Genomic DNA, 14,942 nt, shown 5'->3' with positions numbered 1-14,942 from the left:
ACATCCTGGACTGCATTTGCAGTCTACCGAGGCTCTGGCGTCTGGACTCGCAGCCAATATAATTCTCCGTGGGCCTCGTGTTGTGTGCTGCCCTTGTGTGCCCTGTGATTGTCCCTTCATTTATTTCATCTAATTCTCATCTTCGCCATTAGCCAAAATTGGCACAAAAGCAAAGTAAAATAAAGCAAATCAAATCAATCAATTACCACAAAGGGAAGTAAGCCAATCTGGCCTAATGCTGGGATGGTACTTCTTCCCAGTCTCCCTGTTGCTCTTCATCCTCTCATTTCTTCCGTCGCGGTGGACATAGCGATGCAAATAAGCGGATTAAACCAGAGCCATCCTAATACAATCTCCACCAAAATAGAAGGTTTCCATCGCCGCCGCAGGAAAGGAAGTCGCGACCGATTGACGGACGCCTGGGGAGGAGGAATCGTTCATCCTCGACAAACTTGCGACGCGGGCCTCTTCGTGGCTTCGTGCCGAACAGGGGCGTGCCTCCCACTTTGTGACACGGCAGTCGTCAGTGTGTTGATATTTCGTGATGTTTAACTGTTTTACGGGGAAGCGATGACGCAAACGATATGGCATTCTTTCCCCTCTTTGTTCGTCGTAAAATTGTTCCAAAGTTCTACAACGAAAAGGTTTTCGTCGTAAGAATTTTGTCGATGAATGAAGGTTGCATGTTTGAACTTTCTTACTGAAAAGAAAAGTAACAGAGAAAATGAAATCGAAATTTGGAAGTGTGTGTGTGTGTGTGTGTGTGTGTACGAGGACCGACAATTAAGTAATGAGAATGATTTTATATTGTCCCACATGTGCATTCTATCTCTGAAGTAACGCGTTCCTGATGTAGTGTGGTCCATAATCCACAACCTGGCAACACCTCATGAACTTGCGATAGGCATGCTGGGAATTATGCCGCCATGTCGTGAAGGAGGTGCAAGGGTGTCGTCACGTAATAGCTATGGAGCAGCGAGTGAACATCAAGTTTCATGAAGGACATTCTGAAAACTGCTTGCTGAAATAAACATTTCTTGAATTCTATTGTTGTGGAGGACAAAACAGAGCATTTTACTACGGTCCTTGTACGAACTAACAAATCGCCGAATGGAAGTCACTAAATTTACCAAGAGGCAAGAAAATGCAGCTCGAAAAGCCAAGGGTGAAGACAATGTTGTGTTTTTTAATGATAGCAAAGACATTATTCATCATGAAATTGTTCCAGAGGGTGAAAGTGTATTTAGTTGTTACTATCGTAGTGCTCGGATTGATTATGAAAGAGAACTGACCGTATCATACCTCAGTATCCTGAACCAGGCAGTTGGTTCCTGCTCCACGATAATGCATGGTCCCACAGAGCAGTAGTTGTCTATACATTCCTAGTCCAAAAACAAGTGAATGTGTTGAATCATCGTCTTTACTCCCAAGATTTATCCCCCTGTGATTATTTCCCGTTCCCGAAAGTGAAGCTGCTGCTGAAATTACACACTTTTGATGAGCACAGGACCAGTCCAATCTTCAAGTCATATCACATGAAGACTTGCAGATGTCGTATCGATCGTTGGCCAACCGTGCCAATTGCTGCATTGATGCAGGAGGGATGTACTGTTAGTAATAAACAAGCAATGTTCAATTATTTTGTTTCCTTTTCACAATATAAAATCATTCTCATTACTTTATTGTCTGACCTCGTATATGCACCACCCTCTTCCTGTAGGTCACCCCCGCCTCGGTGAAGGAGAAGCTTAGTAGAACGAACACCATTCATCGTCATGATCACATTTAACTTACCTTCATATCATCGTCGTTCGATGCTCAACTAAGGTCCTACGGTTGTAACGCTTTGATTTCATTTGCTTAATTTTTCTCTTTTACACTAAATTGTATGGTGACCATCTTCAGCGAGACCATTTTTTTCACATAGTACACCCAGAAACTCCGTGCTTGTAGATAAATATGTCCCATATAAACCTTATATGATAGAACATACTGTGATCAATTTTTTGTGGAATTTTCAACCATACAATCGTTGGAGTAAGTCTCGACGAGTAATGGATAGATTTTCCCGACCTATCGACCAGGAGAGTTTTGTAAAATGTTTCCGAGCTTTTAATAGCAAACGTCACTCTCATCATCTGCTCTGAAGATGAGTGACGTTAGCTCTAGAAAGCTAGGAAACTTTTTACAAAACTCACCTGATCGATAGGCCGGGACAATTTGTTCATCATATCGATAATCACACTTCTTTACTTCGGTACACACCGGTAACTACGAGGCTATGGCGCCTGGGCCTATGGCTAGTACAATCCTCTGTATGGCTGTGTGTTGTTCCGTGTTTGGTCCTTAGTGCTGAGTGCCCCTTTACAGCCTCAGCTTTTAACCCACGTAAGGAGTTTTTAGTTCTCAGACATATGTATTAATTTTAGTTATGGTAAGAGGCTGGTCTCCGTATAATTCGACGGGTGCAAATAGCTTAAGTGCTGACGCTCACAAAAAATGTTTATTTCGGTCAGTTCTATTTGGGTTACTTTACATCGCTTTCGTACACCTTGAGTTAATTGATATGATGGAAATAATTGAAGAACCGATGAAGCGAATGATGCGCCAAATTAATCATGTTTTAAGCAGGATTCGAACCAGAGACATTCTGTCATCCGTTATAGCCCTTCTGTCACGGAAGCGGGAAGCCGTATTTATTGTAGAGTCGCGGACACTTCTGAGTTGCAACAATCCCATCGGAGAATCAATGGGATTGTTACAATCCAAGAGTGTCCATGACTGTATTTGCGGAAATAGGAGTTAAATTCCTGTGGGTGAGTGGTTGGGCCAAATCACAGGGAGCCAGAATGCCAGTAGAAATGCCCTAGTTGACGTTGGACTGGCTACCTTTATGAAAATGATGGCTGCCGGGCTGGTTGCTTGACTGCTTTTGACAACTTAACCGTGTTCTAATAGTAACTGCCTTCTCTGCTAGATGCTGTAGAAACAACCAGTAAGAGCGAACACTTGGGCGTGTGAAGATAAATTACGAGTTTGGCGAGAAAAAGCAGTAGCGGTTTATGTCTGTGTTTTGTGTGTGTGTGTGTGTGTGCATTCCTTTTTTTGTTTACTGTTCGAATGAAATGTAACAGAAATGAGGTGCATTCGTGTTTATTAAAATTTAGGAATTTATCCATAGCAATGAGATTTGTACACGACAGATGTGATTAGCGGATAATGAAAATATTTATTATTACCACTGCATTAAATATTTCACATATTTAGATGAATACAATATATTTTTTTATGAATGCATCCTGCGAATCTCATGCATGAACACATACCCGATTTTATTAAAAGCATATTGAATACGCCTTGACTACTGTAATTTTTTTCGAGCAAATTTCTAGTCCATGCTTTTATTTTCATTTTGACAATTGGAAGGAAAATATCAGCAGTATAGCTGTTGCTACGCCCCTTGTGGGTACGTACTTACATGTTATTTACCACGGCTACAGATATCTTAATCTCAGGGGGATAGGTTCTTTGTTTGAGAATTCCAAATAAGAAAGCGTTTTATAGCCAAGAGGATATAGTAAAATGCGGATCTATATTCTGAGAACTTGACAAAATACAGAGAAAATATATATATATATATATATGTATAATCGAAAAGGCTTCTTCTTCTTTTGTTATCAAAAAGGCTTCTTCTTCTTTTAAATGGCTTTTTCTTCTTTTAAAAGGCTTCTTCTTCTTTTAATATGGAAAAACTTCTTCTTCTTTTATTATGGAAACGGCTTCTTCTTCTTTTAAAAGGCTTCTTCTTCTTCTAAAAGGCTTCTTCTTCTTTTAATATGGAAAAAGCTTCTTCTTCTTTTATTATGGAAACGGCTTCTTCTTTGATAATCGAAAAGGCTTCTTCTTCTTTTTCTTTCGTTTAATTTATTATCTTATTTATGTGCTCGTTTTCCCCCCGCTTCTTTGTCAAACAATACAAGCTATACTTGTAGGGTCGACTAAACTGACAATAGCGCCACCTCCTATTTGACGACCAAAGGGGAATAACCAGGATCGCTAATAACTAGCGCTGCCAATGGCCCAGTGCGACTAATAAAGAGCGCAACCGAAAAGTGCTTCGGGGCGTCTAATTTGACACAGCGCCACCGGAGACAAACAACCAAAACACTGACGATGTTCTCCTCGTCAGGAAAATAAAAAGAGATACATTTCTGAATTAATTTGCTCACCTAATAACTTTCCTAAACGTTTCATATATGAGCATGTTCTTAAATATCTTAATTTGCTATATACAACATTTTATTAAGTCCTTCTATAATTTTTTACTCTTCCTTTATATATTTTTTATTTACTATAATATATATAATCGCTCTTCTCCGCTCCTAGTTTGTACAATGAGCTCTGCTCTTCTTTATATGGCGTGCTGCCATCTATCGTCGCTTCGGAGAAACCATTCCTTCTTGCAACTTTAATTGTGTCATCGAAACTGGCACGTGACACTGTTCTCCTACAACGTTATTCCCTTTCTCGAAACAGGAGTGTACCAACAAGTACGGTAATGAGTATCGTGTGAGGCAAAAACTAGCAAGTGAACAAGTACCACACAACTAATCCAAGTCTAACTTGAAAATCCAGCAGATAATCAGCTTCGTGTGATTCAGATATTAAACTATTCTTATATAACCTAGAAATTATTTACCTAAACCGAAACTCCTAAATTGATTGATTGATTGCTTTGGTTTATTTTAATTCGCCTTTTGTGCCACTTTGCGAAGATGGGAATGAGTGATGATATCATGAAATTGCTGATTTGACATTCGCAAACATCCATGCCCAGGACGGGATTCGAACCCGTGACTCCTGGTGTCGTAGCGCGATGTGCTAGCAATTCCGCCACGGTGTCCGGCACTTCTAAATTGAAAATGGACGCATTGAACGGGGAGTTTGGAAGTCAGTAATATGGTAAGTTGCATTAAATGAAGCGCAAAATCCGTTTCTGTATCTGTTCTAACTTAGTTCCGGGCTTCGAAAGTTACTTGTTAGAACCGAACTGAAGTTTTTGTTCGTAATAAAGGATTGTTAGGACTTCGGAGGGGAAGCTCTGAGGAAGCAATTACACTTCACCATCTTTGGATAAGTGTTGCCAGACAGTGACTCCATGAGACTTTTCACTCCTTTCATGGCACTCGTTTACTGCCCCACGTGCTGCGGAGTCTCGAAGTTCGCAGCGAAAACAGTTGCCGAAAGAGGGAGGAAGAACTCCTGAGTCGGCTCTTATCGGGGCCCTCGCCGAGGGTTGTGTGCTGGAACACGATACCCACTACCACGCCATTCGGCTTTATAACGTTCCCAGAGGATAGGCAGGAAGGAGTATGGCTCAGGGTTGCAAACCACCGACAAGAAGGGTGCGCTCAGGAACGGTATTGATCACATTCTGTGTGATCGCACTGGGATTTCTACAAAGTCGGAAGGAAGACTTTCTCTGAAACGCATCAGATTTTTGTGCAAGGATCCAGAACCAGCAAAAGGGTCCTCCCTGATGGCGTAGTGGTAACGTCGTTGCCTTGAAATCAAGGAGTCCCTGGTTCGACACCCGGTGGAGGCACTACTTGTTCGGATCCCACTTTAAACTGTAGGTCCAGTCCCGATTAGCCTATCTGTGCTTAAAGTGGACTAAAAGCATAAACTCAAACTCAGAACCAGCAAAAAATTTTGAAAGAAAGATTGTGTCTTTTTCTGGGAAGCACATAAGATATGTATACGTTATACGACGCTAGGGGTCCCGGGTTCGAATCCAGGCCTGGACATGGGTGTTCTTTGTGAGAATCACTTGATCAATTTCATATTATCGTCACTCATCCTGATTATCGCGATTAGCCAAAAGTGGCAGAAAAGGGAAGTAAAATAAACCAAATCAAACATATCCTGCCTCATCAGTTGCGTACTGTCGGAGGGAACGTGACCCTTTCAAGATGACCTATGACAAACAATAAATCAAGGTGTGTGTGTATAATATCCAGAAGGTAGAAATGTTTGTGAATGAGTTTGCAACACTGTGAAAAATTACTTTTAAAGTTCGATTGATAAATCAATGTAGAGTACGTACGAGGAAGAGACGTACAGTCATGGACACTTCTGGGTTGTAATGATCCTATTGACTTTCAAAGGAGTTGTTACAATCCAGAAGTGTCCGTGAATGTACAAGCTATTCTCTTTCTCCCAGAAGCCCCGGCACCTTGTTTCCCCACCGCGGATGGGGAAAGTTACATATTGGATAAAATTAATTTGAAAAGGTGAGAGCTTTTGACACAAAGCGCTCAGCGAAGCTCGGCACATCACAGGCATCGGGACCAGTGATTTTTAAGGAGACCCAATGGGAAGTGACCGTTACGAGCGCTAGGCTCCATTGAGTTCAGATGGTGGCTGTAATGGGTTACTTCTTATTTCATTTACCTAAGATCATTTTGACCGATGCCAGTCTATGTTGTGCCAAGCCGAGCGTTCATAGTTGATTTCCTGCCTTGTGCAAAAGTCAACACAATGTCACCAGAAAATAAAAAATAAAAATAGGCGAAGACATATTCACTACCTATAAAGTATCACATGTAAAATAAGCCCTAGGCTATTTCAGGTAAAATTGCTAAGTATTTCTTGTTCCAGTTTTGGTGTAGTAGAATGGACTAACCGGATGGCACCCCTTTGCCACCCCTATTATGACACACCCGCTGGTTATGTTTGCTTCCATCCCTCCATATGAGCCACGAATAGCTCAGGCACAATTAGAGATATAGAAATAAATATAATCGATACAAGGAATATTATTTTACTTGATACGTCTGTTCATTTTACGATTTATAGGTTTTGATTGATTTAGCGTTTTAAGTTCACTTTGTGCACAGTAAGGCTAATTGGGACTGGACCTACAGTTTAAAGTGGAATCCGAACCACTATGTGCCTCCACCACGTATCGAACCCGGATTTTATGATTTATAGTTCGTTCCCCTACCTATACTCTGTCCGCTATAAGAACGAAGTCGATGAAAAACAAATGGACGTGGTTTGTATTGGTTGGTCCAGTGGCAGCAGTGCACTCATCTTCTGCGCATGAATGTGGTGTATGTGATGTAAGCCATACCACTCAATGTAGCTGCTATACTGAAGTTGTGGGATCTTATATTATAACCTGTACAGATACGACTGTTATATTCATGGGCAAAATAACAGAACTAATACACAGGAGAAACCTAATTATCATGAGTCACGTGGGTTTCTTTTCATCTTAATGGTGGATGGAAATTAATTTTTAGGTTTTATTGCCTATTTGCAGATTTTGGAGATGCTAACGTCTATTTTTTAATGTAAATCAGATCATGTCATGCATATTTTAGGAGTTTTTACTACAAGTGATGTTTTTTTTTTTTGTTTTTTTTGAGTTTTTGGTGTTGTTGCCAGTACATGTTAGAAATCTTCACCAAATAACTTCGAAATTTCAACAAGACCAAATTTAGGGACATTTCTGCGTTATATTTACCATATGTCCCCAAAAAAGTAACCTTACACCTTCCCAGAGGGAAAATTTTAGATAAACCTGGTTTATCGTGATTTCTTAAAAAAAAAAAAATTCAGCCGCTGTAGATCTTGTTTCTTTGAGACTTTGCATTCATTGTTGCAACTTTTGTATTGTTATGCATTCCGCACTGAAGTTGGCAACACTGATATTTTGGAATTCCATGGCCATCGAGAAGGATGGTTTGGGAATCCGGACGGGTTTCGCTGAGGCATCAACACGTAGGAAAATCTTGGGCACTGCGGGTTGCACGGGAATTGCCCAGTGAGTCATAACGGGGAATTTTTTAAACGATGAGTTCGACTTGCCGTCCTGTCTGTCCCCTCGCTAACGCATTTCGCTTTCTCCCCCGCCAGCAAAGCATGGGCGGGGCTTCGCACTGTACAAACTGAAAACCGGGGGGATGGGGGTTGTTTGGGAACGCTCTCCCATTGGTTGAAATAGATGTTCATGTGACAGTCGACACACAGTCACACTCCCCTGCCTACCCGGGGGATGCTATGCTTCGGAAAACTCTCCCCCTAGCCTTGCCAATACCACGAACCCGTTAGCGGTTAACGGAGTTGTGGCAGGCGAACAGTTCTCCGTGGGAATCTGAAGGGAGCGTCTCTCTGTCTGTGCGTGGTGTGCGTGTGCTGTGCGTGAAGCCCCCTGTCTGGTTCAGTATGGACGGACGTGCTCTGCGAGGCGACGGTGTAGCAGCGTTCTTCGGTGGCGTGTGAGTAGGTTGTGCGATGAAGCCATGGCGTACGTCAGCAGAAGTCCTATCCCAGGAAGGAAAAGGTACTGCGGTCACGTGCTTTCACGCTTTCCTATTCTTCACCCTGTTTGCATTCCTCGTAGCTCGTGTGGTGCCGGCGTAGACAAGCGGCAGTTAATTCGGTGAATGCCTAGAGAGAGAGAAAGAGAGAGAGAGAGTGAGTTACATGCTGCAATTTGATTACGGTCTCCACAGACTTCGTGCTGAAGTCAACAGTGGCGTATTAATGCTTTCATTTCCGAGGTGTTGGGTGCCTTGTGTTGCTGTCAATTATTATATCTTTCCGGCTCGTACACTCCGCAATTTCATTCAATAGTGGTGACTTAGAAAGTTAGGGTTCTGTGATTTCTCCAGAATTTTCCATATGAGCGTGTGTAGCTTTGATTGCATAGGTTATTTTACATAGTTTTTCTGAAACTTCTGAATAATCGGGTCGATAAGGATGAGTAATGACATGAAGTTGACGAAGGGACACTACCAGAGAACACCCATGCCCAGGGCGGGATTCGAACCGGGGACCCCTGGTGTCGTAGCGCGCTGTGCTAACCACTAGGCCACGGAGGTCGGGTGTAACATGATGTACGGTTGTTTATAGGGGGCGTAGACAAAGTGACCATAAATTGTGCCTTTGTGAACAATTTTACGAGTGTGATGCCTAAAATGTGGGGGTATTGGGATATGTATATAAATCACTGCCCAGCACAAAACGTAAACACGTCACTGCTACCCAATGATGTTTCATAGACTTTATGTATTATCAACACTTAGTTTGAGTTTTAATTTGGCTATAATTTGTACATAGTCTACATGGACAATGTAAAATATTCAAAAAAAGCCAACGGTTATAAGAAACTTTGTTGCTGTTAGGAAATTATTAAAACACGCCCTAAACCTCATATTATTAATATTCTTCTTTGGCAGATAAACCAGATAAGGGTGTTAAGTTATAGGATTTTCAGGGTGTTTTCATTTGCAACGGCGATTTTATACTGACTGCATACTGTTTCTGTAAACGAAATGTGTCAAGTTTAATCATGGCAACGCGTACCCAGCTGAATGCAGTCGTGTGTGGCACAACAAAGAATTTCGTGTGCTATTCGAAGCATCAACTCTAGCCACATGGTAGAATAGGGCAATTTACAAAGGGGGCCCTTGGGTTCGAATCTTATGCTTCATTCTCGTCGTCCGCAAGTCCTGTGAAGTACAAAAAGTAACCTATCGTAACTAAAGACCTTACTGTCGAAGTTTACTCTGATTGAATTCCTGATTGCACTTAACAGCATTTTCTCTATATATCTTAAATACGAAATAAGTCTTATTTGGTTTTTGGATTGAATGCATGAAAGACACACATAATAATAATAATATGTGGACATGGTAATTACACTAGAATGTAACAACAAAAAATAATAAAACAACACTGAAATAAAGTTAGACTTCGTGTGTCTAAAGGTTGATCAAACGATTGTTAACATAGCAAGTGATTTCTTAAACATTTTTTAAGCAGGACGTGAATCCTTAGCATTTGTGCAAGAACAAACACTGGCAACATTGTGGGTGAGAATGTGACGACAGATTTCTCCCCCTCCTAAATTGGGAATAGCTAAGCTGAATATTTTCATAACTAACCAATAGACTATATTAACTCGTAAGATATCAACTGAAGGTATATTGAGAGCATATTTGTATAGTTTTTACATAAAATAATTGCAGTACTCTTCTCTATGGGTATGTAGGATGTGACTAGAAGAAGTGACAAAAGTTAATTTGTTTGCAGCAGGGTGCTTTGATGCCATGCAGGGACACGGGTTATATTTCCGAGTGAGTGCGATTTCTCGTATTAATGTTTCCGTTGATGTCCCTGCATAAGAGGCTCTGGCGTTCACCCAGCCTTCCATCAAGGTAATTGTTGCCATAGTGTGGTGCCTATCGCACCGCATACAGTATACTCAGGATCTAGAATATGTGGAATCCAACTTGTGCCTTCATGGTACAGTGAACAACTTTACTTATACAAAAATAAAAGTGGATTTGGAGAGCAGAAATAATTTGGGTAAAATTATAGCTTCGGAAGTAACGAAGCTGTACATTTTTTGTTGAATATTATCATCATAGTGTCTTATGGTGTTATGTCAGCGAGATGTTCAACTTAGATACCTTGTAATATGGTGACGTAAAGCGTACTTAGTACTTCGTTTTCAGTAGTGAATATGTTTGGACTTTAACCACCGTTGTATTTTTGATCCGATATTTCGTAGACTAGCTCTATCTACGTCTTCGTGGATTAGTGTTCACCTCATGGCTTGATTAGTGGAACTTCCAAACCCTTGAGCTCCAGACGACGCCCTCAATATATCGACCCTGAAGATTAGCAACCTAGTACACGTGAATCTTTGTGATCCAAAGCATCCTTTATGAATGATTGTCTCCTATAATGTGGGCCTTTGACAGATCTTTTATACGAACACTTCTTTCTTACTCATGCCCTATGATTCACCATTCTCGGATATAAAATTTATACCTTGTTCCCGATTCTGTTTCTTCAAGGCTCGCTGTGATAGGCTCTTCAAGATTCGTTCATTGGGACCTTCAACTGCCTCACACTAAATGTTGTGTCGCGATATTATAGAGCCAGGCGTCTCTGCCAATATATATATATATAAAATTAATTTTAGGGTGTGTTTTTAATGATTCCATAAAAAGCACAATTTTCATTTATCCATAAAAAGAACAAATACAGCTGCACTGTAGCTATGTGTAAATATTCACGTCGGACCAGTGACGTACACGTGAACTTAGTATTGGAGTAAATAACGGTCAGAGGAGAAGTTATTTTCAATCCTTTTCACACAGCCAACGTTTTTTATGCCACCTACGCCTCAGAACTATTTGTTCTGACAAGCACTGTAGGAAAATAATTGATGTATGTCCAATTCCTTCACGAATAAGACACCTTGGACCTTGATCATTATTGGTTATTAGTCTACTACAATTTCGACAAACTTTTTATAACCCTCAGTCGGTTTTCTTTGTCTGATTATACCCACAATGAAAACTTATGTTTTGTGGAATGATGGACAAGTGCTTGCTTATTTGTAGCGATCTAGATTGTAAACTTTACTTGTCAAAATGTATTTATGCATTTTGGATGATATGTAAGAAAATAATTTTTGTCTCTAGAAAATATTCAAATACTTTATTGGAGACCTGTATTGTTTTCTTAAAAATTATTTAGCGTTGAAGGGAACAAAACTGAATGTTTAGATTTTTTTCGGGAGATCATACAAACATGCCATATCATGTCATTTTGGACAAGAATTTCCGCCATATTGGTGATTCCATAACGTTGTTCGAACATAACGTTTATAAAATTGGCCACTGCTCGAAATGAGAGAGATGGTATCCACCATCTAACAAAAGTTTCGCAAAGCATCCTCCCAGCTGTCTCAAAGCCACATATTAAACCATATGAGCATCCCCCAGGTAACCTCAAAGCTCGACGAAACATCTCCCAGCTGACATTTTCCACTTCAAGCGTTGAAATTGGTTTGGTTTTATAGTGCACGTTATACACACTAGTGTACTGTTTTGTACATTATTACCTTCAGCTATGGCTGCTGTCAATGTATATTTATATTATATTTTGAGCATGATCCCAGCTGGCAACACTGTAAAAAATTAACTGAAGAAATGAATAAGTCCATCAATTTACTCTGGCTTCCAACCGCCGTAAATAAACTGACCACGCCCATTTTTACAGTATTGCATAGTTAATTTTAATTAATGTAATTTTTATAGCTCAATTTTAAAACTATATTTATGGTTCATATAACTGTAATTTATAATCAGTTTTTTCAGATATGTTTCAAGGTTCTAGTGTGTATTTGTGTGTATTTAGTGTTCAAACCAATTCAGTGACAGCTTTATTTCTCAATATAGCCACTGCGCGGAAGTGACGAAATGATTGCGCATGCGCTCACGGGGAAAGGCGGATGCTCAGTTTTTGTTTCAAATTAACAGACAAATTGTTAAAATTTAACTCTAATAACAGCACATGTTCCACAGTACGTAGCACGAAAATACATGCTCAGTGCAGGAAATTGAATTCAATGACTTTTCTTCATAAGGTAAAAGAAAGTATTATCTGCCGCTGCAGCCACAAAGCTCCAGTGTCGAGTACTGTCGGAGACGCACGATTGTCCCGAGGGCAGCAACCTCCTCCGAACAGGGCCTCCGTTCTCTGTTCTCAGCTACAGAGATGAAGGAAGGCACCCAAGGCATCTTCTTCATGAAATTGCCACTAAAACCCATTACTCAGGCCTGTCATGTCTCATTCGCTCTGAATCTTTTCCAACCGCAGATATTGATTAATGCCTCGGTCTATGAGAAAGACATGGCACTTATCGATTGCCGAAATGACTGCGTTCGCGTTTGAGGATGAAGTCGCGTATAAAGCTTCGTTTTCAAGAAGCTCTGAACTTCCTGCGGTACAAGGAGGATGAAACTAAGCATCCAGGGTCTGTGGAGGAACCGGGCGGCCAGGACTACGGCTAGAGACCGCTGGAAGGTTGAACGGCATTACTTATTAAAGTTGAGGCCAAAGTTTTCACAGCGAGCTACAATGCCGTCCCTGGTTCGAATACCGGACTAGCAATAAGCATTCTTTTTGAATGTTCCTTTGTCAATTTTAAAATATCACTCATTATCATCGTCGCGATGAACCAAAAAGTGACAGAAAAACAGCGAGAAATAACTAATCACTCACTTTATGCGCGGATAAGCTATCGAGGTGTCGATTCAGAACCACTATGTTCCGCCATCAGGTATCGAACTTGCGACCTTTTGATTACAAGGCTACGAAGTTACTATTAAGCAATGGTGTTATTATTAAACCTGATTTCTAAACAAATACATTTTTCACATATACTTCTCTTATTACACGTCGCCTTCTCGCCATTTTGGCCAACCGGAACGATGAATTGATGAAGGAATATTCATGCCCAAGCTGGGATTCGAATTCTAAACCCTTAGTGCCTAGATCTTGAGTTTATCGCTCAACACGTACGGTTAAGGTTTTTGATAACCATGTTGTAAACGACTGGAACCTGCAGCCGCGCTTTCCCCTCCATGTACTCACTTCCCCTCTCACTCGTTCATTGGTCGAGCTCTCTCGAGTCACTCACTACTTGCACAGCAACTTGATTTCGTTCGTTCGCTTCAAAGCTTTCTGGGACAGAGTGTAAAATCAAATTTAAACTCCTCAAATAATTTTTAGTTTAGTCCCCCCAATTGAATTGAATGATAAAAGAGTTATTAATGTTATTTTCAAGTTTATTTAATTGCAAATTTCAAAACTTTCCTCATAAATATTAATCTAAGATGAAATACTTAAATCGTCGTGTTTATCTATATTCCCAACGATATCCTGCTTTGAATTGACTAATAATGAATTTGAATAAACATTGGAGGTGGTGAAACTTATTGTTTCGAACATACAGGAGATACCTGTAGAGAATCCTGGTAGAGACTGCATTTGGCTTAAATTTCTAGAGTTGACTAGTTTAAGTTTGAGATTAAATATCTGACTGAATATCTACAAATGTTCTTTTCTCTCTCTCTTTCCAGGTTGACGCCCCAAACCGCAATTCCCGGCAACCAGCACTTGGCTGTGGCCCCCTCAGCCCCCATTGTAATGCCCGTTTTCCCCGTGAGGAACAGCCTGGCCCACAACGCCGCCTCCCCCTACTCCCCCTACTCGCCCTCTCGCTTCCACATCGACAAGAGATGTCAGCACCGCTGCTCTTGGAAGTGCGTCAGCATCGCCCTCATCCTCCTCACCGTCGCCCTCACGGCGATGTTGGCCTACTTTGGAGGTAAGTCAACTCATTTTTCAACTGTCTTTCTTCGGCTGGGAAACCATCAGAGTGCGAGGTGAAGGAAGTGTCATCCCGTCGCCACGCGACTTTCTGTCTGGCTACGTTCGTCGATGTTGACTTTCTGGCGGGAACTTGCATATCCCTAAATTGTGCTTCCCTAAGAAGTTGATAGATAGGGAAACAGTTTCCATAATTATCTAAGATTACCTAGCTGTCAAGTTTTGGAGAGGGACAGAGTTGTATTCATTTAGTAGATGATCTCCAGGTTGCACTTCCAGAGTTAGATTGAATATGATAGAATTCCTTCACGTTCAGACTATTTCCTCCCAAGAAATTAGCCTTAAATTCCTTTTTTGATTTCTATCATTTTAGTTAATCATAAATATGAGGATGAAAACAGATGAGATGGATTATTATTATTATTGTTATTATTAGCTCTTAGCTATCTTAAAATGGTTTCAATAAAGCCATACAGTATTTCTTTTAAACTGCTATATATTAATGCAAATAATGGTTTGATGCCTTACACAAAAAGAACTTGCTAAGTAAAATTATATGAATTGCAAGGTTAAGTACACGAATACAAAGAATATTGTAGGCCAAACTCCATGGCGGAATGGCCAAGGGTTCGGATCCCGGCCTGGGCATGTTTTTAGTGAGAGTCCTTTCATCAATTTTATCATCTCATCACTCATCCTCATCTTTGCAATTAGCCAAATGTGGCAGAAAAGCGAAGTAA

The 14,942-nt window shown here is 40.7% G+C and overlaps 1 protein-coding gene across 6 annotated transcripts in view; it reads left to right on the top strand.

The window, feature by feature from the left end:
• Nucleotides 1–14,942, top strand: part of Ten-a (Teneurin-a transmembrane protein) — an 884,426-nt gene that overhangs the window by 546,249 nt on the left and 323,235 nt on the right. For 5 of the 6 annotated variants that reach the window (XM_083119054.1, XM_083119053.1, XM_083119052.1 and 2 more), the window contains one exon: nt 13,953–14,200. In XM_083119054.1, coding sequence (XP_082975180.1) covers nt 13,953–14,200 — 248 coding nt within the window. Of the gene's footprint in view, nt 1–8,304; nt 8,351–13,952; nt 14,201–14,942 lie in introns of those variants that run through there. The other variant, XM_083119056.1, reaches the window with a different exon arrangement.

This window comes from Lepisma saccharinum, chromosome 3, assembly GCF_977018435.1.
Source record: "Lepisma saccharinum chromosome 3, izLepSacc3.1, whole genome shotgun sequence".
In the NCBI taxonomy this organism is placed as follows: Eukaryota; Metazoa; Arthropoda; class Insecta; order Zygentoma; family Lepismatidae; genus Lepisma; species Lepisma saccharinum.
This window is presented reverse-complemented; position numbering and strand designations above follow the sequence as displayed.